This window comes from Zootoca vivipara, chromosome 2 (assembly GCF_965207765.1).
Source record: "Zootoca vivipara chromosome 2, rZooViv2.hap1.1, whole genome shotgun sequence".
Taxonomy (NCBI): Eukaryota; Metazoa; Chordata; class Lepidosauria; order Squamata; family Lacertidae; genus Zootoca; species Zootoca vivipara.
Genome location: NC_142584.1, coordinates 106,486,737 through 106,514,724, shown reverse-complemented (window position 1 = coordinate 106,514,724; position 27,988 = coordinate 106,486,737). Strand labels below are relative to the sequence as shown.

At 44.6% G+C, this 27,988-nt stretch overlaps 2 protein-coding genes across 8 annotated transcripts in view; one reads left to right on the top strand and one right to left on the bottom strand.

Moving 5' to 3' along the window:
- ABCF1 (ATP binding cassette subfamily F member 1) overlaps positions 1-1,327 on the top strand; it is a 37,406-nt gene extending 36,079 nt beyond the window's left edge. For both annotated transcript variants that reach the window (XM_088662709.1, XM_035107242.3), the window contains exon 28: positions 798-1,327. In XM_088662709.1, coding sequence (XP_088518835.1) covers positions 798-964 — 167 coding nt within the window. In that variant the 3' untranslated portion in view covers positions 965-1,327. The remainder of the gene's footprint in view (positions 1-797) is intronic.
- A 4,345-nt stretch (positions 1,328-5,672) lies between these two features.
- Positions 5,673-27,984, bottom strand: PPP1R10 (protein phosphatase 1 regulatory subunit 10). Of its 6 annotated transcripts, none has more exons than XM_088662704.1 (20): positions 27,632-27,765; positions 26,824-27,199; positions 16,036-16,153; positions 15,401-15,487; positions 14,803-14,938; positions 14,510-14,561; positions 14,310-14,387; positions 13,847-14,017; positions 13,340-13,445; positions 12,744-12,853; positions 12,339-12,439; positions 11,721-11,868; positions 11,252-11,413; positions 10,592-10,838; positions 9,962-10,037; positions 9,326-9,523; positions 8,805-8,919; positions 8,136-8,243; positions 7,223-7,837; positions 5,673-6,808 (listed from the first exon to the last, which is right to left on the bottom strand). In XM_088662704.1, the coding sequence occupies exons 3-20, from the start codon at positions 16,140-16,142 to the stop codon at positions 6,699-6,701; spliced, it is 2,727 nt and encodes a 908-aa protein (XP_088518830.1). In that variant the 5' UTR covers positions 16,143-16,153; positions 26,824-27,199; positions 27,632-27,765; the 3' UTR covers positions 5,673-6,698. The 6 variants fall into 6 exon arrangements, with proteins under 6 accessions (XP_088518830.1, XP_088518832.1, XP_088518834.1 ...); XM_088662706.1 differs by having other exon boundaries at positions 7,562-7,837; XM_088662708.1 differs by lacking the exons at positions 9,326-9,523; positions 27,632-27,765 and adding an exon at positions 27,827-27,984 and having other exon boundaries at positions 7,562-7,837.
- Between the last annotated feature and the right edge of the window lie 4 nt (positions 27,985-27,988).

Here is a 27,988-nt window from a genome sequence, read left to right as displayed (position 1 = left end):
GAGCTGTCGTTTGTGGAGGGTGATGGGAATCGTAGTTCTGTGAGGGGTGGACTACAGTTCCCAGGATTCTTTGGGGGAAGCCGTGACTGCTAAAATGGTAGATGTGTGCTTTGAATGCATGGTGTGGATGTGCCTGAAGACACCATACATGCAGCAGAACCGGACTGCCGATTTTCCCGTGTATAAGACGCCCCCATGTATAAATTCTTGGGGACTCAAAATTAAACTGTTTTGGGGGGAATCCCAAAAATCACTAACTGACAAATGCTGAAGCCAACATCAGCCGGCAATTGCATGTCCAATTGACACAGGGGCAGCCAAACCAAAGCAGCCCTTGCCGCAGCAACCAAACACCCGCCCAATTACTGCAGCAGTCCTTGCCACAGCCCCCAGTCACCCACCAAATCGCCGCTGACAAGCTCCTGCTTGCGGCTGCAACCGATCACCAGTCCCCCCCCCCCCCGTGCACTATCCGTGTATAAGACGGCCCCTGTTTTTTAGCATTATTTTAGAGCAGGCATAGGCAACCTCGGCCCTCCAGATGTTTTGGGACTACAATTCCCATCATCCCTGACCACTGGTTCTGCTAGCTAGGGATCATGGGAGTTGTAGTCCCAAAACATCTGGAGGGCCGAGGTTGCCTATGCCTGTTATAGAGGGGAAAAACATTTGTCTTATACGTGGAAAAGTGTGGTATATTGTCCTGTGGAAGTGTTTTTTTTTGGGGGGGGGTTGCAGCAAGTGGGATTTTCTCAGAGCAAGATGTGCTAACTGTCCCGCCTCTTTCCCCCTTCCAGCCGTGATCGTTGTGAGCCACGATGCCCGTCTTATCACAGAGACCAACTGCCACCTTTGGGTGGTGGAAGACCGCTCTGTCAACCAGATAGACGGCGACTTCGAAGACTACAAGCGTGAAGTGCTGGAGGCCTTGGGCGAAGTCCTGGTCAATCGGCCCCGGGAGTGAGGATGACAGAGGCAGGGCCTTTTCGGTATAGGCCCCGCCTCTCTGAGTTTTCTAGCATAAGCTCCGCCCTTTCCTCAAGAAGCAGGACTCTATTTATCTGACAGCTGAGGGAGGAAAGAGTGAGCATTGGGGAGGAGCTAACAGCTTCATTTTCCTCTTCCTCTCCCCTCCTCCACCACCAGCAGGAAAGTTAAAAGTGTTAGGGCGGGGGGTTGGAAAAGTGTGGGTGTGCCTCCCAGTGGCTTGTTGTCTCCCCCCCCCCCCCGGCTGGCATTTTGGTGTCATTTTTACAGATCTCCCCTCTCTCTTTTTCCTCCCACCGTACACTTAATAAATTAAAATGTGAAGGATGCTTTTGCTTGATGGGCTGCCTTTGTATTTATTTATATAGATGTGTATATATGTCAGCACATCGAAAAACAAGTGCTGAGGTGGAAACATAATTGCACAGTTTACAACAATGCATCTGATAATGAGTTGCTAAGATTATAATCCAGATTATCAATATCTCTGAATAAACAAGGAAGAAAAGCAACATACTTCATACATTTAATACAGTTAATAGAAGAGCCTACTCAGTATCTTTCCCCTGTTTATATACTTAAAATCTTTTGTTTAAGGAGAATCATATTCATCTTAGATTCATAGAGTTGGAAGGATCCCTAGCGGTCATCTAGTCCAACCCCCTGTAGTGTGAGAATATGCAGCTGTCCCGTATGGGAATCAAACCTGAAATCTTGGTGTTATCAGCATCATGCACTAGTCAACTGAGCTATCTATGCGATTGCAAACAGGTTTAATTTTTTTTAATTCTGGAGAATAAGGAGCGAGAAGGTGGGAACAAGTTGGTTGAGCAAGGGGAAGGATGCAGGCAAGTGGGGCAATTGTTTCCCCACCGTCACTCCCTCCTTTGAGGGGGTGGTCTCTAAGCAGTTTTAAAGTTCTGCTTCCTAGCACCAGAGTTGCCAATGTGGTGCCCATATGCCCGCAGGGCGTGCGCCCCCCAAAAAAAAATTGGGGGGGGGCTTGAAGCAAGCGTTCTATTGTAGCCAGTAGCCAACTGGTTGCAATGTGTGGGGTACCCATGACAGCTTCCTCTCGTTCCTCTGCAATATGCCTCCCCCCCAAAAAAATCTTGGTGACACTAGTGCATGCCATGATAGTTGCTAGATGGCGACCCCTAGTCCAGTTTGTAAATTGTCTTCATGCATCTATGATTGCACAAAATGGGCATCTCAGCATGTTGAACTGAAAACTAGGGTGCTGCTGAGGACATGCTGAGCCAGTCAGTTTTGTTTCCAGAACAGAATCTTCCGCCCTTCCACACACAAATCCACTTCTGATCCTACCCCGCCTTTGCTTCAGCAGCCTAATTTAGCAGCGTGGGGGAAGGGACTCTCTTTGGTTGCTATTGTTAAATCTTTGGGAGTCATACACTTACGAATCTATTGCAACGCACCCCTAGATCTACCAGCAGATCCCGATCTACCGTCCACTCTAGACAGCATGTAGCTGAGCTGAGCTAAAGAGTGTTCTAAGTGGGTAGTAAGTGAAGACGGTGAGTGGGGTGCAAGTTCTAAATTCAGATTAAGGCAAATGGGCTCATTCAGTCTCAGATCCCATGATAGGCAGTAACAGCTCACCTGGGACAAAGTAGGGTAAAGTGTGGAACAGTAATGCAGAAGAGAATTAAGAATGAGCAAGGAATTAGGTACATGTGGAGCCTTTTCCTTGTTTAGCTTGTCTCTGCATCCATGAGATCTAGAAACTTGTTTAATTGGATCTCAGGATTCTTCAAAATACTATGGCTGTAGTGAAGTGGATCATTGAGGACAAGTCCTTATATTTGTTAGCTCTACTGCTGAAATCTAGTCTTGCCATATTAAGTGTTCATTTTTCTTCAGTGGCATTGGGATATTTTATCTAAACTTGCTGGACGTTCCGAGTGTTATTCTGGCCACCCTAGTATTTGTAGGACTTGGGCTGCAGTGCCAGGGGGAATGAGGGCTGCTCTGATATTTCTGCCCACAACATGGACTGGAAGTGCTGCCTTTGCCAGAAATGAAAGCTGCATTCTTTACAAGCCAGTTCTGGGGATTGGAACTCGGACTGTGAACTTTAAAACGACAGCCTTGCTTGTGTGTGCCAAGGTGATCAAGCCTGAGACACACGATCTGGGGGGGTCCTTTCCTTGCAAAGGGAGAAATAACCAGGCCAAAAATAAAAATTCAAAAGCGTTATTTCTAACCAAACTTTTACACAACTTGGGTGTCTTCTCCTGCTTATGGAAAGTGAGCCTGGAAAAGGAAAACAGAAATTGGGTTCCAACAATGTAAGGTTAAACCACAGAGCCTAGGGCTTGCTGATGCGAAGGTCGGCAGTTCGTTTCCCCACAATGGGGTGAGCTCCCGTTGCTCGGTCCCAGCTCCTGCCAACCTAGCAGTTCGAAAGCACGTCAAAGTGCAAGTAGATAAATAGGTACCGCTACAGGGGGAAGGTAAACGGCGTTTCCATGCACTGCTCTGGTTCGCCAGAAGCGGCTTTGTCATGCTGGCCACATGACCAGGAAGCTGTACACTGGCTCCCTCAGCCAATAACGCGAGGTGAGCGCCGCAACCCCAGAGTCGGTCACAACTGGACCTAATGGTCAGGGGTCCCTTTACCTTTACCTAATATATAAGGAGGGCATCATGTAGGATTTTCCTGTAGGTTCTGCCATAGATGATAAGCAATACAAATGGGTGTTGTTGTTTTTAAAAAAAGATTGTTCCATCCATGATGAGCCAAGAGCAACCAGAAGCCCTCCAGATGTTGCTGGACTACATCTCACCACCCCTGAACATGGACCTTGTTTGCCCCAGCTGATGGGAGTCCCAAGAGATCTACAGCCCGAGGTTCCCCATCCATGCCAATTGCAGCTGCCTCACAACTGAAACTATTCCTAGCAGCCTCCAGCTGGCAACTGTAACATGTAAGGAAGGCACTATTCATGGTCCTACAACAAATTACTCCTTTGTCATTAACATCTTTCTCCAGAACTCGTACAGGGTCTCGGACTGGTAAATTTACAGGGCCAGACTGGCTCTGCTTTAGTAGAGCAGCACTGTAGGCCTTCCAGTTGTTGTTCCAGGCCTAGGTTTACTTCTTCTGAGCCATCATGGTGCTACCTGCCTGTTGAGAACAGCTCACCCATTTTGCCCAGGTTAAGACATTTTGCTGCCTGAGGCAGTGGACAATTCCCTCCCTATTTTAAGTACCGAAGCCAACTAAGGCTAGCACCGGACTCCTATTTCAGCACTGGCAATGGAACAGCATCACCCTCAGTAGAGGGCAGTAGGCTAGCTTCCGGGATGATCAGCTCTGTCAAAACTCATACCTGAGCCAGGGCTCTCACTCTGCTTAAGGGTAGAGCCAGCCATGCTTTTTTGCCAGTGGTAGAGAAGTATTGCCACCTTAAGTTCACACATATATTATTTAAGGTGCTGCTGGAAGGAATTTTTATTTTGTTTCGACTACGTCAGACCAACACGGCTACCTACCTGTAACCATATATATTCTGAAAGTCTGCTGTAAATAGCTTAGGAGCCATAGGACCGACTGCCACATACCCATCACTGTTTAAACTACACCTTATTTGTTGCGTTTAACCTATCCTGCAGAACTTTGGAGGATGAAAAGCCACCACCTCTGTACAGATACCAGAGTTAAATTGCTTCCATCAAGGGTGATGTTAATGTCACTGGCTTTATCATGTCATGGTTGCCCTCCATAGGTATTGCCCCAAAATTGATGAAATACCTATTTTTGTAGCTCTGCAATTTCATGTACGGTGCGAAATGGGAAAACCCCTTTCAGAAATCAAGCTAACGAGCCCAGATCACATCCTTGACACTGGTATTATGGAAGATAATGCCTGCACATTAAAAAATGAATGTGGAAATTATCAGATTAGAAAGGCTTCAGAGAAACATGTTTAGCGAAGATGACACGCAGGCCAAGACAGTGGGTCTCTTTGAACTACGGCAGGCCTGCAAACCTGCGGGCCTCTCTACACGTTGTTGAGACTCCCAACAACAGCCAGGGATGACGGATGCCAAATTGCATAATGGTGCCTGACCTATGTGGCAGAGGGGAGTCAACCCCAACTTGCCTGGCTCTACTTCAGAGGAAGCTTTAAAAATCCTCAGCACTCTACAACAAACTTGTTTAGCAAATGTGCAAAAAGGGGGGGCAGCCTAAATGAAGCAACTCTGTGTGGAAAAATAATGGCTGGAGTTCACCAAAAGCAGGAGAAAGCAAGCAGGGACACTTGCGAGAGTTGTATAAAATGCATTGTATGAAGAAAGTGGATTGAGGTTAAGTTTTTCTTCTCTGGTAATACTAGAAACTAGGCTCATTGGTAGTAGATTTGGGACAAACGGAAGGTTCAGAATATTTTGCTGGGGAACTAAAGTAGGAGAAAGTAATCACATTCATCTGCTGCATGTGGGCTTGCAGGAACTGAAGGTTGGAGATGTGCCCTTGGTCTGCTACAGCAAGACTTTTTTTACAGTTTTCTTTTGCAAAAGATACACCCCTGGGCAGCCTATGCTGGAGAATTGGCTAGGTAATAGTTCAAAACCACTCCCCCCTTTCCCCCCTCAAGGATCAATGCATACAACATAATTTATTTGCCAGGGAAAAGAACAGCCAGCCCAGACGACAAGGGTTAAATTAGATAACTCATTTTCCCACCATGTTTATTACTAATGTACAAAATATACAAAACTTAGAGAGAGAAGAGACATTTCCTTCCCCGCAGGAGAGGGGCGGCTGCACCCACTTCAAGGAGAAGGGGAGACATAAGATGTAATGACAAGCCCACACCTTGTGAGACACTTAAAAAAAAAGGAAAAAAAGAAACCCACAACCAACAACATAAATCAGGAAAACAAAAATTACCCCCCTAAATCATTAGAGTCAAGGTTGAGTTTTCATAGAAAACAGTTTGTAGGTTTCCCCTAATGACAGAACATAGCACCAAAGGAAACCGCATCTCTGCAGCCAGTGGGGAGGGTTTGATAAAGGGGAGAGGATGGGGAACCAGTAAGGTATTGTGCAAGTGGCAACTACTGGAATTCCCCCATCTCCTAGTGGGCCTTCAACCAGGGCTGTAGATTCGTCAACCGCAGAATAATCCATAAGCAGCTGCTTCTCGCCCTGCCTCACATGCATGTTCCTAAAATTTGGGCAGCGTTTGCCTGCCCGAGGCCAGCTGTTCTACTGGACGAAAAGCAAAGTCCTCAGTGCAGGCCTGGTTCCTGGGAGCCTGTGGTGGAATACAGCCCAGCCCAGGCAGGCCTTTCAGAGCTGCAGTGCCTCCTCTTCCTTTGCTGGTTCTCACAGACAGGGATATTTACACAGGTCGGTCGGCTTTTCCAAAAATCCTGCCCTGACGTCTCTTGTGCTTTCACAGCCATGGGTGGCCTCATCACTCCACAGACCAGACGGAGGTGGTGTCTCCCAGTGGTTTCCTCTTTTGGGGGATGTGGCAGTTCATATCAGTAGCAGCGGAGGGGAGAGTGGTCGGCTCCCCCTTGCCCCAAACGTTTAAAGGGCCTCACAGAAGCCATAAAAAGGTGGATGCAGCATGAGTCTCGAGAGTTGGGGTTCAAGTCCCAGAGTCCGTGACATGGGAATGTGTGCTGATACCACAGTTAAGAAGAGCTGGGGAGAGGGGGCCGGGGCCCTGCGACTAGGGCAAGGGCGGCCCGTTGACGCCAGGGTGGTAGAAGGCACACTTGTTCTCGTACCTGCAGCTGCCTTTCATCGTGAAGTGACGGCAAACGGGACGCTCTGACCTGTCTGTGAGGCAAAAGGGAAGGGACAAGGCAGTCAGCCACAGCAGGAAGGAAGTTCGGGCAAGTTTGCATGCATACCTTCCCTCAACATGCTGTTACATCCCAGCCACCCGCAGACCCAGAACGTGATGCATCACAAAGAACCGATGATGGCAGAACAAGTTTCAAAAGAAAGCATGCTATTAAAAATAAATGGGAAGAGACTATCGTATGCCCAGGGCAGCATTGTTACATTTGAAGGATCTGTTTTAGGGGCCAAAGACAAAGCGCACAGACAATCTGTATTCAAACATTTCTGTTCCCCTTTGTTTTTCTTTTTGCAGCTGCTTGCCTCCCCATGAAACTCTGCATGCTGGGCTGACACCCTCGCAAATCCCACCCCATCAAGGGAAGAGCACTGAAAACTTTCAGTATTTACCTCCACCATGGCCGCCTCCGTGCCCCCAGCCGTGGTCCCCTGGGTGACCTCTGCCGTGGTCCCCTGGATGTCCCCTGCCGTGGTCCCCTGGATGTCCCCTGCCGTGGTCCCCCGGATGTCCCCGGCCGTGGTCCCCTGGATATCCCCGGCCGTGGTCTCCTGGATGACCGCCAGGATGTCCCCGGCCGTGGTCCCCGGGGTGGCCCCTGCCATGGTCCCCGGGGTGGCCCCCTCCTCCGTGACCTCCGTGGCCACCGCCGTGTCCCCCTCCGTGGCAGCCACCGCCATGTCCCCCTCCGTGGCCACCGCCCATGCTGTTGTTGGGAGGGCCACCCCTACCATTAGGGGGGCCGCTGTTCCGCCTGCTGCCTCGTCCACGGAAAGGGGGCTCTCCGCCTCTGCCACCTCGCCCACGGTGAAAAGGGGCGGGGCCAGGGCCCGGACCAGGGCTGCCGCCTCTCATGCCTCCTCCGTGGGGCCCACCACGCACGCCACTGTCGGGAGGGTCCCAGTAGCCATCGTTACACTGTGGAGGGGGTGGGCCCATCATTCGAGGCCCGCTGGGCACGCCAGGGCCAGGAGGCATGTTAGGACCAACTGGGCCCCCGTGGGGTCCTGGGGAAGACAGAATAGGAGCACAATGAGCATGGCTTTGGGTTTAGCCAAAGAAACACAACCGACAATGGTTTCCCAGGAATACGCCATGCCCACCCCGCACCCCCCAATTCCTGGGATAGATCAGGTGGTAAGAGCGCAAGACCTCAGGGTCGTGGTTTCAAGCCCTGCATAGGGTGAAAGATTCCTGCATTGCAGGGGGTTGGGCTAGATGATTCTCATGCTTCCTCTTCCAGCTCTACGATTCTATGATTCCATGCTGGCCTTTTATTTTTAGGAAGAACCCATCTCTACTTACCAGGCATAGGTCCTGGAACTACAGGAGGGAAGAGCTGCATGTTTTTGGGCCCCGGGGGAAATCCGTTGGGAACTGGACCAGGACCTGTTCCAAGCAGTCCGTGAGGAACTATAAGGAGAACAAAGGAACTGTTAATGGAGTCCCAACGCAAAGGAGAATGAACGCTAAACAGAGAAAAACAGCTTTATATGAAAGAAAAAAAAGGAGAAACAGCTCTACATAACCACCAGGATAAACCCAACCCGTTGGCCACTGTAATTCGAACACAAAGCTTTGGGACGTCCTCCCTTGGATGGGCCAGCCCAGTCCACTGTCCCTTAGACCTTGTGGGGGGGGGGGCGTGGACTATATTTTTTGTAGGGAAATGAACAAATTCCTATGCCCTACAAATAACCCAGAGGTGTATTTTAAATAAAAGGACACATTCTACTCATGTAAAAACACATGGGTCGAATTTAGAAGGCGATTGGGCCAGATATGGCCCCCGGGCCTTAGTTTGCCCACCCACGACTTAGGCCTACATTTTGAAGTGGGGGGGAGCAGCCCTATGGCGCCTTATGCAACAGACTCATGGGGAGGAACTGTGTCGCATACCTGGGAGGGCAGCTGATGGAAACAGCAAGGCCTATTCAACGGGGGGGATTAAGGTGCCAAATGAAACCAACTCACCTCCTGAAGGACCCGGTCCAGGCTGACCCTGCAAGTTGCCCAACAGGTGCTTAATCTTGTCGGAGTAATCTGGCTGCTTCAGCAGCTCTTCTGTTTTGTGATTGTTGGCGCCACCCTGGAATAAATGGGGAAAATAAGCCATGGGATTAGAAAGGAGGTCTGCAGCCTTGGCCTACCCTGTCCCCACTGGCTACACTGGTCCTGCGTACACCTCTGCTTAGCTAGGGCAGGTGAGCTACTCCGGTTTTGCGCAAAGGAAGGCACCAGAAAATGGGTTTCAGGACAGAATCCCATTTATCAGCTTCTCTTCCTGGCGCAGCGTGGGATAGTCTCCTGCTCTTTTTATTTCAGGAGGGGAAGAGGAAGAGGATGATTCTGGACTCTGCACCTATTTGAAGGTGTCGGTAAAATGGGTTCAGCAGAAATTCGGCTTCTCAACTACAAAGGAGGCATGGCAGGCCAGGTCAGCTGTGGTTGGTTTTCTGCTGTTCAAAAGACTGCAATGTGGCAGTTCTAGTTACCATGATGGAGGTGAGGATCTCTTGCACGTTGATGGAGGAGTTGGGGTTGGGGCCCTGCGGGTTCTTGCCTGCCCCCATGCTGCCCATGAGGTTGGCCAGGACCGGGGGCAGCTTCGAGCCCCCAGCTCCGTCCGGAGACTGCGAGGCGGTGGTTGGGTCGAGTCTTTCCTCGTAGGTAGCCTCATCCATGGAGCATTCCTGAGAGAGGTGACAGAGGAGACAGAAGGAGTCAGCAGAGGCTGGCTGCTGGGGAGCTGGCTGCTCAAACCCAGGGAGACGGGGCGGGTGGGTGGGAGAGCCGGCTGTGCTTCTGATCCAAAATATTCCCCTTCTCCAGCTTGTTTCCACTACACAGAAGGGAAACCAACACAGAGAGGGGGGGGGGGAATAGGCATAGAGCAAGGGGTTTCTGGGGGTCCCTTTCTAAAATATGCTTTCTTAGCACAGGGAACCTAGGAGTTTTTGTCTATCAAGTGTCCTGCTTTATAAAAATAATAAAATAAAATATTGGCCTTGTGCACAGTTGCAAGACTAGCCCTGGCTAACACTTCTACTCCTGTTGTAGCCACTTTTTTTTTTAACTTTCCTCTGCTCAAAGCAGGGGATTGGAAACCAACAAAGTGGGAAAGCACTTACCTCATCCAGAGGAATGAGCTTGGGCGGCACTGGCTCATAGGACTCTGGGTCAGGTTCATGAGGACTGTCGGGAACACTAGGGAGAGAGAACATTGGTCTGGATTTAATACAGGGAGAGAAGAGACGGATAAAGCCTTGCCTAAGTTAAAATTGCTAAGCCTGAAACTAGGGAAGCCAAGAGACTTGAAATCCCTGGCCAAGTCTGGACAGTTCACCTAGTGCCCTACGTAATAAAGGTCCTTCTCCTGCCATGTGGGAACACTGGGAGGACAAGCATGGTGAGACCTGTTGAGAGAGCCCAGATACTGCAGAAGAAATGGGAAGATAGAGCAATAATTGCCCAGGTCCTCCCCAAAATGGGACTAGCCATGGAATTGCCTCTCCCAACCATGTCACTAGTTTTTCTAAATTCTCAGTAGTGGTACTGTTTCTCCACTGCTGTCTTCCAGGATACATGACTGAATCCTTGTTAAAATTAGAGCATCACCTATAGAGACAGTTCTGTATTCCATTTAGTTTCTGTGTCCTATATTCAGTTTGGAAGTCATCTGCTGAAGATGCCGGGTATCTAACCCAGGGTATCAAGTGCTCAAAATGCACACGTCAGCATGTTTGCTGGAGTTTACCTACCTCTCTTTGGAGAGAAAGATTTCCTGCAAAATGCCTTTCTCGCGCTCAGCCTGGGTGAACTTCTCCTGGCTCCCGCTTCCTGGATGAACCAGTGGAGAAGGCAAGTCAATGGGTTTCGGATAGACCCAGGGGATCTTCTCCTCCATGGCATCGTGACTGAGCCGACGTGCTGTCTCAAAGGCCTCGCGATCCTTCAGCATCTCTCGCTTGGCAGCCTCGCCAAAGTCTTTGATTTTGTTCACATTGACTGCAAGGACAGAGCAGACAGGTCAGCCCAAACTAAGATCTGGCAACTCTTTTTAACAATGCAGCTTATTGCCTTCCTACACCAACTTCTTGAAAGGGGAAACCAATCCTTTTTGTTGATCAGCACAACAGAGAAACTCCAAATTTTCCTACACCAAACAATATATGTTTGCCTAGAGGACTCTCAGTTCCTGAATATCAAAGTTTTAATTAAACAAAGAAATAAACCCTGGACATTACTGCTTGCAAAGAAACCCTTGGTGGAAAACAAAGAGTGCCCAAAATAATTGTTTACACTGCCACGTGGCCTTGTGACTTAGCCATTGCAGAAGGAATCCCTGGGCTGGGCATGTGTTTTTTGCATTCCAATTTCTTTTATTTTCACAGACCTTCTCTCCAGAACAGGGCACTCACCTCGCTCTGTCTCATCCAATTCGAAGTAGAAATACTCCCGTAGCTTGCTTTCCTCAGGCCAGCTCACAGTCTTCTTCTTCTTGCCCTTCTTTGTCAGCTGGGTTGAGTCCACCGGGCTATCGGCTGGTTTGGAATCCAGCAATCCGCCCTGCTCAGAGGAGTCTGCAAAAGCACAACCACATGCAAGCTCAGCAACAGAGCTGCAGAGACATCCTATGCTTCGAATACCAGGGCCGGAAGAGGCAGGGAAACCCCTAACCTGTTTCAGATGCCATGTATATCCCTTAGGCCAGTTGCCTTTTAGACACCATGCACTAGCTGCTCAGGATCTCGCTTTGAGACAGCAATTTCAAGATGGTGAAGGCTTCCTGGACAAGCTCAGCACTGCATTGGGTAAAAAGCTCTGCTCCATACACACCCACACCCACAGAGATACACTGGATGTGCCTTCCCTCCTGCTATTCCTTACTTGTCTCCATTGGCTCAGGAACCTCCACAGCTGGTACAGGGGTGCCAGGTCTATCCACATCCATTGGCTCTGATGCAGGGGTAAGCTCTGGTGAAGCTGGCTTGGTGGTACTCATTTCCTGCACTGGCTTCCCTTCAAAGGGGCTCGACTGAAGATTGAGAAACACAACCCAAACCTCTATTTAGTTAATTGGCAGATACGGTGTTAACAGTAGGGGAAGCTGGGGCTTTGGCCATCAATATACATCCACCCCCATGCCCGGACACTCAGGTCTAACACCGAGGGCCTTCTGGCGGTTCCCTCACTGCAAGAAGTGAGGTTACAGGGAACCAGGCAGAGGGCCTTCTCGGTAGTGGCACCTGGCCTATGGAACGCCCTCCCATTAGATGTCAAGGAGATAAACAACTATCTGACTTTTAGAAGACATCTGAAGTTAGCCCTGTTTAGAGAAGTTTTTAATGTTTGATCACGTTTTTAACATTCTGTTGGGAGCTGCCCAGAGTGGCTGGGGAAACCCAGTCGGAGGGGCAAAGTATAAATTTATTATTATTATTATTATTATTATTATTATTATTATTATTATTATTATTATTATTATTATTATTAGGATCCTCTCACCTTTGCTGCAGTTGGAGACAAAACTTTCTTTTTCTTCTTGATCTTGATCCCTGGGACAGGGGCAGAGTTTAGGGCATCCAAAAAGCCTAAGCCTTCCATAGCTGGGGATGAATGGAGAAAAACAAGTTGAAAGCAATTCTGTAATCAAAGTCCCTCATCAGTGCAATCCTGAGCGTATTTAGTCATAAAATGCCCCACTGTGCTCAGTGGGAGCTACAGCAAAGTCTGCAGCCTCGGAAACATTCAGCAGCCACAACAGCCTCACTCATGAGAAAGGTCAGAGCGCTGGCATTCTAGCTGCCTCTATAGTGCATGTTACTCCATAGGTCATATTCTACCTGGGACAAGCCTTCTGGGTAAGACACAATGGTGTGAACAACCATTAATTTTTTTAGAGAAGCTTACGTTGTGCGGGGATGATCTTGACTTTAATCTCTTTGGTAGTGTTAGGGGTGGTATTGAGGGGCTTGTATTTCTTCTCAGCAGGTGGGTTTTCTGCAATGGGAGTAGATGTGCTGCAGGAGGAAAAGGGACACAGTCAGTTAAAAGAGGAGGGGGCACTAGGAAGGTCCCCAACAGTTTCAGGAGTTTATATCTCTTGTAGTTCACTCGACACAAATTGCATACTTGTTGTTATTTATCCAATTTATAGCCCGCCCTTTTATCAGAAGAACCCAGGGCGGTGTGAACCCAGATTCTGCCCTATCACTATTCCAAACCTCCTTGCTCCAGCATATCTAAAAAACTGGTGAACAGAACGGCTTGAGCCACTTTCTCCAACTATTACACCTCATTCACTACAGATAACAAACAAGAGGCCTCCTGTCACCATCAACTCCTGCCTCCTGAAAGAGTTGGTGTTACAACTTAGGAAAGTGCTGGCTCAACTGGAATAATAACTGAAGCTTTCCCAACGCTGGGTTGAGACCCTCCAATTGACAAGTAGTTAAGAGCAATGAGATGAAGTGAGATGAAGTCATCATTAGGATCCAAAGACTTACTTCTGTCTCTTCAGTGGTATTGGCTTCAAGTTGTATTTATCTGAGGTTACTGCAGGACTGACAGTTTTCTTTACGGGAAGGAGGGATGGAGTCTCCATTTCCAGCCCTGCAAGTTAACGGCAACATTCAGTGTCTTTTAACTGTTTCCAACAACAACTGCAATAATCCCAGAATAGACTGCCCACCTATCCAAGACTGTAAGCCAGCTGTTTCCAGAATGTATTTTTGTTCAAAAAAGTCATATTTTGTTCACTACATTTATATCCCACCTTTCCTTCCAAGGAGCTCAGATTGGCAGACACAGTTCTCCCCACTACCACCCTCATTTTATCCTCACAACAACTCTGTGGGGTGGGGCTAAGCTGAGAGGCTGTGACTGGTCCAAGGTGACCTCGTGAGCTCCACAGTTGAGTTGGGATTCGAACTCTGCTCTCCCAGGGTCCTAGTCCAACACTCTTAAATGCTACACCATACTGGCTCATTAAGCATGACTATGCCTGCACTTACCAGTGGAACGGAACTTTGCATGGCTGGGCGCTGTAGTGCGGAGAGATTTTGGCTTTTCTTTCTTCTTCTCAGGGGTCTCTTCAGGCTTGGTTTCTGATTTGGCCTCCTGAGGCTTCTCCTGAACGGGTGTTTTGCCTTTATTCTCCTCCTTCCGCTTTTTCTTCTCTCGCTCTGCAAGGAAGAATGAAGGTTAGAAGGGTTACAAGTCGGAATACTTCCTGGCCCTTTCAGGATGTAGCTAAGGGAGATTTTCATGACTGTTTGTACCTGCTTTAAACAATGTGTGCATATACCAATCTCTTTGGTCTAATCCAGTGTTTCCCAAACTTGAATCGCCATCTGTTTTCAGACTACAATTCCCATCATCCCTGACCACTGGTCTTGCTAGTTAGGGATGATGGGAGTTGTAGTCCTTGTTCTTAGTTCCGAAGGATGAGGCCGGTTAACAGCCAGATTCACTCACCTGTAGGTTGGGAGCTACTCTGGGAGCGGATGACACCCATCCAGTCGCTGACCAGTATTGAAGCCAGTCTGCGAAGCTCTGGAAAGGAGAGAGACATAGGCACTGAATGAGCTGGAACACAGTGATAATCAATGTAAGGGTGCAGCCCCTAAGAGGGCATGTGTCAGTATTCTACAAGTGTCCAGAGAACAGGTTTTTACCTTCATCCTCACTTGTCTTGCTGAGCTGCTTGACCAGTTTGGCAGTATTGTTCTGAAATAGAAAGGGTGGGAGGAAAAAATAGGTTATCACATCAAGCAAAACACCAGGCAGAAACAATGCATGTCAGGTTGCTGTACTACTGCACCCAGGGGGTCTTGGCTTTGGGAGACGTGTGTCATCCCGAGAAAGAGGCCAACCCCTCCTGGCCCACCCACCTTGCCGCAGAGCATTTCTGCTGCCCTGAGACTACAGAAGGGCAAGTCTGAAGAGCAAAGCTGTTTCATTGACTAACTTGTTTCAGATGATCCACAGTAAGGGGTAAATGCTGAAGGGTGAGCAGGATCTGTTGCAGGAGGGGCACGTTATTCGCTGCTTTTGAGCTAGTCAGCCATGTGTTGAGAAGCTTGTAGCCACCAACCTTGATGAATCTGCAGAAAGAGGGGAACACACTGTTGAGATAAGTGTTTTGCTCACCGTTCCTCCTAGATGGTTGCAGTGAGTGCCTAGGATTTGTAAGACTAACTGGAAGGCGGACAGACAGGCAAGAGCAAAGCAGGGATATGAATATCCTGAATGCAGGTAGGCTCACCCTGCTAACTATTATTATTTATTTAAACATTAGTTACTTATTGATGTTATTATTTATGTATCATTGAGAGACCACAAGGTGGGTTAAAACATAAAACGCAAAATACACAAAGCAAAGTGAGTGACCTGGACAATTCAGTGGCACCCGTAATTATAGAAACCATATTCATTTTGCTGGAGGTGGCGACACAAGTCAGAAGTCCACCCCAGCCCCTTTCCTAGACTTAATCCACAGAACTTCCCTCTGCCTCTGGAACTAGCAGACCAAATTCTACTCACTAGAAGCATTCAAAAGCCCTTACTTTGCGAGTATGTCTTGTGTTCTGGTCTGCAACAAGATATTCAGATAGATGCAGCGACTGACCATCTTCTGTGCATCTTTCATCAAGCTAAAATTGGAGAAAAGGGAAATATTAGCTACTACTGCAAGCAGGCCACCCATAAGATGAGACTGTGTATAAAGTCACCGCTTAATATTTGTAAGGAAAAGGGAGTTTTCTCAGTGGGGTGGGGTGACACACACGCAGATACATTTGTTGAGAGAAGGGAATTCAAATTCTGTCAACTCTGGCTCACCAAGTTGACATAGTTTTCAGAATTATATGCAAGGACATAAGATTGCCACTGGGGTGCCAGCTTAAACAACCCTCTCTTGATGGGCCATTAAATTATCCCATAGCTCAGGAATCCCCAAACTTGGCCCTCCAGATGTTTTGGAACTACAATTCCCATCATCCCTGACCACTGGTCCTGTTAGCTAGGGATGATGTGAGTTGTAGTCACAAAACATCTGGAGGGCTGAGTTTGGGGATATAAACAGCTATAAACTATGCTGGAGGGTTCTTACATAGCATGTACAACCTAAGGTTTTAGTAAGCCATCACTTTTTGGAGTCACAACAAGCCTTTCAATTATACCCTTTACACTAAAAACCTACTTGAAAATTTTAGTGATTCCTTCGTTTGTTTTGACTTCTCCATCTTTGCCAAGGAAACAGTCCAGTCCTTTCAGGAGTTCCTTTGGGTCTATCGGTCTGGAACCCATGGTTGGAAATTCTGATAAAATACATGAGAAAAGGAGCGTTCTACAGTTAGTTCTAACTCCTCAAAACAGTTAAAAACTACACCTTTCCTTTGCCAAAAAAAAAAAGTGTTGAGAAAATTTCAGGGGGTAGCTTTCAATTCTAGTAAGTGCAAAGTATTATCATGTTTCCTGTTTAGAGAAAGTTCTCAGAAGTCAATGTACAGTACAGAGAAAGGATCAAGATTTGCATTGAAGAGTTATCCTGTCCTTTGAGCCAACAAGCAGCTTCCTCAATCATATAAACTTTGGAAAATAAAAAGGAGCGGTAAGCAGAGAGATGGTGAAAGACAATGAGAAACAGTGAAGAAATGCTATCCTCTCCACTGATAATTTTTTTGCCCTTTTGTTGATCACCATGACCTTTGAACGAGTGTTGGTGAAATATGCAGGCCATTACAAGATACTTTGTTTCAAACTGGAACAAGCCTTTTTTTAAAATAAAAATTTAGTGTTTTGCCACATGCAGTCCAAGTCTTATATATTTCAGTCACAACAAATGTCTCTCTACCTAATGTTCTGAGTGCTCTTCCCTACTAATATCATTTAATTTCAAGTTAAGATTTTTTAAAACTTCTACAAATTTCACAGCACAATCCTACACAAGTTTACATTTCAGTGGGGCATACTCTCAGGCACACAGGAGCACAACTCAAGTTTCTCCTATCTTAAAGGCAGGATTATTCATACTGGAATATGTAGGCCTGACTCTAGAAACACTGTAAATAATCCAGGCTAAAATATAAAACTTCACGAGAAGTGTGAGGGCCAATATACCAGAATCAAGTTTTATAGGTGCTAACATTTCTGACATCCACTCTCACTGCTTTTGCAGGAATACAGCGCACATTTAAAATGGGCAAGTGCACTGAATGAGCATTTACAACAGTTGCTTTGATGCAATTATTTCACTGGGTCACATAAAGGCTTCTTGGACCTAGCAGCTTAGATTGTCCATTGTCTCACATATCAGGAAACAGCAAAGTAAGATCCAAGGCCCATCTCTTTTGTTCCTCCACTGCCATTATTGGAAAAGGAGTAGCAACCTCCTTTTATTATTACACTAGCACCTACAGGTGTACATTCAACTCTCTCATTAACCCACAGCACTTATATTGCCACAAGTAGCAAAATCAGGCACTCATAGGCGTTTTTCCAAGTTTTTGGAAAGGTACTACATCCCATGGAGGTCAGTGGGGGTCATCAGTTACTTCACAGCCAAGTGCACAAGCCCTTTTTTGAGGAAAGGGTTTGAAGTTGCTATGATCAGAAAGCAGAGTTCCAATGGTATATTCTGTGCAAGTCAAGAGCGGAAGCTGTGTGGTTAAAAAAGCCCATGGCCGTATGCATTTCTACGCTGCCAACACTCAAAGGGGGCGGTCAGTGGATGTGCAAGCTTTATGGTAAAAGCTACCTGAAGATGTTCATGAGTCATGCTAACGTTTAATGTGCTTCTCAACTTTCATGGCCAGTCAAGTTATACTATATAGCTGCTAACTGTCAAGGCCCCAAAGCATAGGGCAGTACCTGACCATGGGTAACAATTGAGCTAAACTGTAGCAAGGGATGCCAATTTAATTTAAATCTGATCCAGTGCATGGTTGTCGGTCTCTCTCACGTGCACACATTATGGGTGGCAGCTGGTTTGAGACTGTGCAGGGCACCAGCTGTGCCCCCTGCAATTAAACCAAGAGCAGCTGATGTTTTTAACAGCCAACTTCTGGTAGCCAACGTAGGAACTTGCAGGTACAAAATCATGCCCGAGTCAAGACCGTCTCTTCTTCACATCATGGTTTATTAGTCTCTGAAAGAATACCATGTACGCTTGACCAACACAAATCTTACTTTGAGAGGCAGTGAGATGCCAATTTCACGTTAAGATTTGGGGCTTCCCGTTTTTCTATCTTCTTTGCAAGGACAGCTAGTTGCATCAAGAGGTGTGCTAGCTATTGAAATTGTTCAAAGAGGTAGCCTGTATCAACCCGCTAAGCATCTTTCTACTGGATCAGGCTCAGATGCCAATCAGCAACAGGGTTGCATCTATGTAAATGTCAGTTACCTCATAGCAATACGGTATGCATTCTGAAGCACCTTAAATCCTTGCAAGTTTGATGCAGTAGCAACTGTCTGCGTTGAAAAATGTACAAATTCAAGAAGTCTGAAGCATATTAATAAATGTAGCTGCCTGAAAGACTAAAACTACCTTTGTGTTCACTCTTAATGTGAAATTGGTGACTTGAGTTGCCTTCTGTGGAGGCATTATCTCCCAGCAAGTGTGATTTCAAGTTTGTTTTTTTAAATACAGGATTAGACTACAAAACCCAGATCTTCTCATAGCCCTGCTTTTTTCCAATGACTGAGATTTCCCCCTAAACCAATAGGGTCCAGGAGAGGTCCTAGATTCTTCTAAATCCTTGAATTTGGTTATTTTAAGAAGTGAGTCCATTGTTAGTGATAATCAATAGGCTATTGTGCACTCATATGATGGAAAATTAAATCCAAGGACAGCTGGGCAACTGAGCGGGAGATTGGAAGGTGTTACCAGCTTGTGGTTGCTTGAAGATCTTTTTGCGTGGCTTCAGTCCAGTTCTGAAGCATTTGCATTCAAGGTCCATGTTTGTGAATTCACCCTGTAGTGGATAGGCCAAATGACCAAGTGGGCTTTGGAGACTGAACTCCCCCTTTCACCCCACAATATGGCCTTTCACATGCAAGGCAGCAATAGACTGGTGACGAAGACTTGCACTGATGATGCTTGGGCTCAGCCTGCTGTGGCGGTGAAGAGAGAGGACTTCAGTCTCCAGAGCTGTCAATCTGGCAATTTCCAGCACTACATTCCCAGGAGAAATTCAAAAAATATGCATGTTACTTATGTACAATTTCAGCAACTTCAGCCCGCCCAACCTCCCTGGCCTTGCAAGCAGTACTATGGCACCCTGAGAACACCTACTTCTGCGATGTGGAGAACTGAGGTACCGTAGTAAGTTTAACTAGTTGGTGTTCCATGCCTGTGTTTGAGTGTCTCTCCTTTTGTTGCCATTCGATCCGCTACAAAGATGGACTATAAAGTTGCAGCCCAACAGAAAACCACATTGTTTAAAATCTTCTTAAAGTATCAATGTGCACTACAAACCTTGTGAGACTGGTAATTCTATAGAACAGTCCATTCTCAACTTTCCAGGCTCCATAGTTATGGGTTTGTGACTATGTTCCCCACATCCATTTCATGCATGAATTAAGGTATATTAGTAAAGTACTCTGTTCTATATTTTAAGTAATGCAAGTAATTTTAAGTCCCCTAAGGAGCAGTATGACACTGACCTTAATCAGGGTTTACTGGGCTCCAGGATAAAGCGCCACATTTATGAGACACCTCAGAAAAAATAGCACATATGTATTATGGCACAAGCTTTCATGAGCTAGCACCTCCTTATTTCTGATAAATTTGACCCTAGGTTCTTAAGTTTATGCCATGACACTTTGAAGATATCACAGGACCTGTTTGCTGAGCTTCCAGCTGCTATGAATTACATTTTTCCCTATATACAGAACATTAATCTGAGTTTCCCCCTTCAAAAAAGATGCCATTTCCCTGCATATGCACAAAGCTACAGTATTAGGATTACAGTGGTGGCTCACTTAACAAATGCCCTGCTTAACGAAATTTCCGCTTAACGAAAGGATTTTGAGCGGAGGTTGCCTCGCTAGACGAATGCGTTTTATGAAAAATTCGTCTAGCGAATCACAGTTTCCCATAGGAATGCATTGAAATTCAATTAATGCGTTCCTATGGGCAAAAAGAAATTTTTTAAAAAATTCAGTGCATTCCTATGGGATTCGCTAGACGAATTTTTCACTATAAGAAAAGACCCGTGGAAAGAATTAATTTCGTCTAGCGAGGCACCACTGTAATTATTTTTGTACAGAAGCTGCCCCACAAAATACTGGTGACAGATTAAGAGTCAATCCCTGAAAAGTAATCAGTGTTAGATGATGACTTGAAATAAGTTTTCAAAGCAACACATCCTGTAATAGAATCCTACAAGGATTATGGGCAATTTACTAATGAGGGGTGTTTAGAGAGGCAATTTACCAAAAGCTAGGGTACGTGTATTTGCTGTAAATTAAAAAACCTAGAGTAGGGAATATGATGGCAGCAAACTACTTTAACAGCTTAGAAACCAGTTGAAACCCATCATATGCTCCAAGGTACATAATGAGATTCTGAAAAAGAATGCTATGAAAATGGCAATGTGTTTGATTTCTAGATATAATTCTTATTTCTAATTATGACTCACAGCTCTCAATCTCATAGTCAGCTTTTCTCTGCAACTCTGACCCTCTCCTCTACTACATAGCTGTAAAACAATATACCCATTTGACCAAACAAAATAAATAAAAAATTCCGTCCAGTAGCACCTTAGAGACCAACTAAGTTTGTCATTGGTATGAGCTTTCGTGTGCATGCACACTTCTTCAGATACTTCTTCAAATCTGAAGAAGTGTGCATGCACATGAAAGCTCACACCAATGACAAACTTAGTTGGTCTCTAAGGTGTTACTGGACGGAATTTTTTTTATTTTGTTTCGACTACGTCAGACCAACACGGCTACCTACATGTAACTAGAACCATTTGACCAAGACATTGCTATAACATCAACGAACTGAAGGGTTAAGAGTTTCTCAGTCATTCAGGATTAGTAAAGATACATTCAAAATCCATGCTCATCACGAAGTTTCCATTTCCTATACAGTAACTATACTATACAGTAGCTTCAACTCTGCAGAACTTGTTCCCAAGCAATCAGGCTGCACAAAGCCACACAAAAGCTTAAAAAATCCTAATGTGCTAAGAAAAGAATGGGTATTGCTGTATCCACATTCACAAATGAAACAGCATCTCCACCCCCCCCCAATTAGTAGTAGTACTGTTAACTGTTTGACTGTGTCACTTATACAGAGCTGGTTTTGCTATTAAGCCAATAAATGGTCAACATTCATCCTCCATTAGAGAAACTAGTTAACTGACCATGCTAATATTTTCTCACATATTTAAATGTGACATGCAATTCAGAAAAATAAGGGCCAAGTGAGATCCTGGCAAGTCTACAACAGCATACTCGGATAATCTTCCTGTAGCTGACCAAACCTCAAATATATGCTATGCTTCCCAATACGGCACACAGGGGAAGATTTTGGGGCCTGTACTTATTAACATGCATATAAATCCAACCCTCAGTAATCTTACCAGAAATGGCAATTATGTTTGTCTCCAGTCTATACAATTCCAGTATTTGTAAATAGAGACACAATTTTACTACAACTTGGCACAAGAGCTACTATGTAGCACCAAAGCAAACAAATCCAGTGTGAATCACAGCTGGCATTTTAAGTATTTTTCTTCCAAACTAGAGGAAACATACAGTATTCCAACTACTAACCACAAAAATACCCCCCTCCAAAATAAATATTAATAAAATAAAGGGCCATTTAGGATCAAAGCTTTCATTTGGTTTAAAAAAAACCTTGAAAGGGTAAGCAGTATTTTTCAAGAGCAGACTGAAAACATAGGAATTCAATCAAACTCTGTCTTATTTTAGACTTAGAACACCATTCGGAACAAATTCTAAATAAATCTGCACTCAGTCATGCCACTCCTATTTAAAAAACACAAAAAAATGGCAAAATAGTAAAATGCCAGATGAACATAAAAAAGGGATGTCTCAGCATTCATTCCTTAAAAGTCAACACAACTACTTTTCACACTCTTATAAATGCTTCCAGATGCAGATATAACACTAGGCAGTTAAATGTACTGCTTCCTTGATCATATACAAAACTTAATGAAATTAAACATTATGCCACTTTCATAGCGTTTATCAAAGGTCAAGGGCGGCAAAAAAATTTGCAAGGTAATTTGCTTTTTTAAAAATACAAATATCTGACACCTCTGTAATTTAAGGTGTCAGCAAAAACTCAACTTGCAATAAAAACACTGTAGCATGTTGTACCTTTGCTAAAGAGAACATATTTTTATTAGGACAACTGCGAATCAATACTTAAATGTTTCATCCATGTTCATAAATTGTGTAAAGTTAAAAATTATCAACTTCCACCCTACTTATAAACCAAAAGCATGGATTTGGGAAATAAATTATGCAAGAAACCTGAAGCAGCTCCCCATCAAGACACTCCTGTAAGAATGCCTTGTGTCAACTGCTGCCATACAAGCAGAAGCAAGCAAGATCACTCACAGCTACTTGCTCCCATTGTATTTGCTTTCTTGCACAGACTCTTGTCAATCTTTTTACAAAACACTACAGAATTTGGGCTTGCTGAAGCCTAAGTAACATGTAGGCTGTACCATAGAAAGTCAGAAACTGGATGGAGAACAAACTAGGAAGATACAGGTGATACTGGAACCACAAGCTAAGCATGTCTACTCATCTATTCAGCATTATCCTCTCCCAAATGCTCCAATTGTCCTGAAAATAAGTTCTCCAGGATTGGACTCCATGGGGAAGAGTCATTTGATACTTACAGTTTTAGAGAATGGACTCGAGATTTTAATCCAATTAAGACATCTTCATATCCTACAATTCTATCAATATATGTTAGCAAAGTGTCTTAAATAAATGTGTTCCCAGGGGAATTACTGAAGTGATAATTGCTTATTGCAAGCTTCCAGATCACCCCCACTCCCACATACAAGTATGTCTGCTTCATTTTCTATTAAAGGTACTTTGTTCACTACGGTTGTGTGCTGAATTTCCACTCCAGCAAGTATGGGGAAACTGATCTGTAGCAGACAAGCAATTCCACTTGAGGTCAGCATTTCAAAAGTGCGAAATTCAAAAAGCCAGTTTTCATTTTAACTTAGAAGTAGCAAAACCACCTAGCTTGATGCTCATACTGACTTTTCTAGGCAACGGAGTTCATGGCATCCAACTGATCTTTCTTTTTTGTTAGCTCCTGAATTAATGTCACAGGTTTTTAGATGGAGCCAAGATTTGAGAGGAACATTAAATGCTGCAATCCCGGATAGACTTGAAAGTAAATCTGTTGAGAGGATTTTTTTCCAAATAGGTCTTGTTAAATTCAAGCTGCATGGCTGCTGTTGCAGAGACAGCAGTCCTGCGACACCTTTCAGACAAATTTACGGCATTATGTTAAATGCCAATAAATTTCCTAAAAATGGACAAATTGCCAAAACTACTACGGGAAAGGTTAGTCACTCAGGTTTCTAGTTTGCACCAAGCTTAATTACACTTACATGGAAATTGGCCCCACTGAAATTTCCAGTTAAGATTGATTTTCTCAAAAGGGAATACCTTTTCCCTCACAAAGTGTGCAGGAAGCAGGGGGCCAGACTACATGTACTATTGTCCATCAAATTTAAATCAAGGTTCTAACTTAGTCCATGTTTCCTTTGGCAGCGGTTAAGAGATGAAGAAAAAGAATGCCAGACTTGTGGGAAAGGCACTAAGAGCCAGCTTTTCAGACTGTTGTTTTTACACTATGCACACACAGGATCTAAACCAGCTTGTCCCAAAGTCTTGTGACATTTCATTGCCTCACCAGCTCACTGGCTGACCTAATAATGTAGGTATAACATTTGGCAGAGAAGCTAAGCCATAAGGAAACAGGTCAAGACTTCTGAAGCCCGTGGCACCACTAGTCTTTATAATGCTTAACTGGGCTGCAGCTCTTTTGCCAGGCTTCCAGAATTGAAATTTCAGAATACCAAGCCAACAAAGATTCCAAAGCATTGTTTTTCCTTAAGAGGGAATCTTTCAAACAATGGATTTAAGGGGAGTCTTACACCACACTACTTGCCTTACTTTTACTAGTTTGGGTAACTTCCTAGTTAAGCCGTTGTGCTTCCAGAAAGGCTGCTACTCACACCAACACTCTGCTTATCTTAAAATTAAATTCCTTAACTTTTAAAATAGAATTGTAGCATTCAACGACACTGCGAGTTTTTATTTATACCTTTCAAGCTCACACTGAACTAGAATTATCACTCTGATGTGTCTTTACTGAACCAATATGAACATTTGCTGTTGTGCTTTAAGAATCTAAAGCCTATTAGGAACTATTCTTGATGCACCAATGCTGCAAGTTATCCCATAACTGTTGTGGACAGTATGTTTTATTCTCCTAAGATCATTTCACCTCTAATGGAGCATATCAATTTTGAAATTTAAATGCCCACTTAATCAGTGCACGATCTGACCACCCAATACCTGCATTTTGAGATGAAACTGTCTTCTGCAAAGTTTTCTTTTGTTAATAAGTTTGTATTATATAGCTTACCTCATTCTATTCCCCACTCCCAAACACAAGTTAACCTGACAATAGGTGTCTTTCTTAATAAGGCACTTTGAAAAGTTCTTCAATGTGAAATGACAAGTGCCTCAGTGCTATAAAGTCTAGCCAGAAGTGTGTCATTTGTTCTTTTTTTGGGGGGGGGGGGAGGAGTGTTACAATATGAAATGCTACCACCGGAGGTGTAGATGGAGACATTTAAATTCTGTAAAGGATCCAGTGCTTAATTGGGGAAGTCACAAGGGCAGCATCTCTAAAATGCTATTTGATGTTCATGCACACCAATTTTAAAAATCCAGATTCCTCCTGTTTTAAGGAATTAACCAACTTAAACATTAGTGTCCTAAGCAGATTGGCAAACATTTAACACCCTTAACCGCCTGCATGCATCAGTAGGTGTCACTTCATGGCGCTGACGATGGAAGAGAACAGCAGCAAAAAAATAAAAATAAAACAAAGTGGTTTGGAACAGAAATGAAGGTTGTGAAATGTAATTAATACCAGAAAGATTTTGCTTACCAGGTGGAATTGTGGCTGTTCCCCTCCCTTTGATGAGGTAATACAAGTGCTGGATTCCCATTTTTCCTAATGATAACTTCTTTCCTAGTACATTGTACAGGAACTGTGGAATGTGGCAAATTAAGACAAAACTTACCCCCTCCCCCAGCTGTGTGCATATGGCCAGAGAAAATGCCGACACCCCCCTTTTCTAACTTTTTCAGCAAGTGTCATTGACACTCACAAAAGATTTGGGGTCCAGTGGTAGCATTTCATCTCTTAGCAATTAATTTGACTGAACATGCTTTCCCAACCAAGCCCGCCCTCAAAGAAACCTAGAGATGAAAAAAGGGAAGGGGAAAAGAGAAGGAAAAGAAACAAAACAGTTTGCCTGCCTGATACTAAACATAAGCACTTGACAAAAATTTCCTAATACAAGTAGAGCAGACAAACACGGGAGAAATAACTGAAATCCAAAGCTCATGTGATGTTGAAACCTAAAAAAACAGATTGTGGATTTATGATAATACTTTGCACTTATCAAGCTGTATCTAAAGATCTCCTATATATGAAGTGGGAGTGGAATTTCATTAATCTTTTTTTGAGAAAGGTAAAGGCGTTCTCCCCTCCCCCATCATCTCTCCTTCCCTCCATTTCATGACTGCTTGCTTGGGGCGCCAAACACAAGCTATTCAGGGGGAGGAGTTTACTACAAGCTGCTTACATCAGCTCCCTGCCCAGCAAGCCTTGTGGGTTCTTGTACATGAGGAAGGAAAGAGGCAGCGACGCCATTTTAGAAGCACAGGCAATTAGGAAAAAAAGCAAGAGGCTTTAGAATCTATTAAGAGGAAACTATAGCAATACAATCCCCACCATATACACAATTTGTAGCATATTATATCAGTTCTATAGACTAGAACCTATTTAACATACACAGTTGGGAGGGGGAGAGAAAGGAATTTGTCCGCGAGTGCCGGAGATTCAAAGAACCTCCCATTATTCACTACTATAGGGTAAACTCCACTCCCCCCCTTCTTTTACCCTCCACTTGGGGGGAGGTAGAAAATGGCATTAGAATGGAAAGGTCCTGTAAAGGAAATATACAATGCTGCTTCTCAGGGACAAAAGATAAAATAGCACCGCCATATTGCAGCAAGGGGAAATAAATAGGATGAACATTTTAAAAACATTAGACCTCATTTGAGTCCGAGAAAACTCTCAATTGGCTTTTTTATAAAAAAATATTGAGTGGTTTAGAACAATTTTCCCATCATGTTGCAATCTTTATTTTTAGATTGCTAGTTATTTGTTGCAGCATTACATACTTACACATACATTATAAAACCTTCCAAGCTTACTTTTTTTTTATAAAAAACAACCCCCATTTTAACATTGACAAATTTAGAAATAGAAGACACTGACATATCACCCTGTATTTTAAACTGTCTAACTACTGGCTAGAACCAAGTTATTGCTTTCTTCATCCCTTCGCCTCTTACCCTGCAATCTTTATGTACAGATTGCTTATTTAGCTCCATTTCTACGTCTCCCACACAAAGAAGTAGTACTTTATGGCTCAGTCACCACCATCTATTATGTGGGAGCTCATTAACCCTTGACAAGTCCTGGAGATGATGGATTACCCATCATGCTCCTTATAAATATGCATTTTAGGTGACAAAATGCCCGAGTCTTAAGGGTTAACACCTCAAACAAAACCCACTTCCCCTCCATTTTTTGTCTTTTCTTCGTGCCATTAGCTCACTTCGACACGGACCAATTTTCTTTTGGTCAGTTGGTTGAAAATGCGACACTTACTATCCAATTAATTTTCTCGTCGACAGCGCCTCAAGGTTTAGCTTTTTTTGGATTAAGCTGTGTTTTTAAAGAAAAATATATATTTGGTTTTCATTTCTTTAAAAAAAATAGCAACTTTTTGGGCGGTCAATAAATAACAAAAAGTTGCCTATTAAAAATCAGGGAAAGTTGTTGCTAAATATTAATTTTGTTTTTTATGTTTTTTAGTGGCGGTTCTCCTTCAAGGTCACAAAGAATTTTATCAGCTTCCCAATACAGACGATCTGAAATGTAGCTGGCTTTTTTAGTGTCGTCTCAGAGGCTCAAGATTGTGGGGGTATTTTTCTCTTTGTTTCGCGGAGCAAGTTCGACGGTGGTATCTCAAGCCAAACCAAACCTATAACAAGAAAAGAGAAAAAAAATCACAAAGTTAAGCTTAAGAATTTAAACTCAGAGGGGAAAAAAGCAAGCAATAAAACCGAACTGTTACGCAATAACAAGCCTTTGTTAACTAGAGTAAGCCGCGACGATCATCAGCAGGGCGGGGGCTTGAAAGTATTTTTTTTCTTTTCTTTTTAAGGGAGGACGTCCCTTTAAAATTAAGTTGCTCGGTTTAAAATGGGTAATATTTCCTTTAGGGAGAATTCAGCTAAGAACCGTCTTGAAAGGACAATTTACCTCCACTACAGCCAGTCAAATAATTTACTAAAAATCGCCAATTAGGACGCATTCTGGGAAGGCGAAAAATAAAAATAACCCTAACGTACTGCCCCTTTGTCCCCACTCTAGCAGTTCCCCACAATAACGTTCCGAGATACACCGTACTTACCTTTTAACAGACCCCAGAATGGCCGACCAGGGCGCGCGCGGAGGCTTTTATATGAGGCCACTCCCTCTCCCCAACTCCCCCCTCCCATCGTCGCGCGCTGCAGTAAAGAACAAAGGCCAGAGCGCGCGTCGCCGCCCCATGCCGACACAGTTGCCCGGCCAAATCCGAATCAAAATTTACTTCAAAGCACATCACCTGAATCGCATTTTGAAATCCAATCGGGCTATTTGAGCCGAAATAAAAAATTCCGCCCGTGAAGGCTGTGGCGCAGTTAGTAGAACACGAGTACGCATGCGCGATCCGTTGCCAGACCGGTGACGTGTGCGCGCCCGCTCGCGCGCGCCCTCCGCCCTATCT

Coding starts and splice junctions, on each gene's coding strand:
- PPP1R10 (XM_035107246.3), bottom strand. CDS start 18,793: ATGGACCTTGAATGCAAATGCTTCAGAACTGGACTGAAGCCACGCAAA. Junction 14,939..15,400: donor ACACAAGACATACTCGCAAA/GTAAGGGCTTTT, acceptor CTCTTTCTGCAG/ATTCATCAAGGTTGGTGGCT. Junction 7,838..8,135: donor AGTTCCAGGACCTATGCCTG/GTAAGTAGAGAT, acceptor TGTCTTCCCCAG/GACCCCACGGGGGCCCAGTT.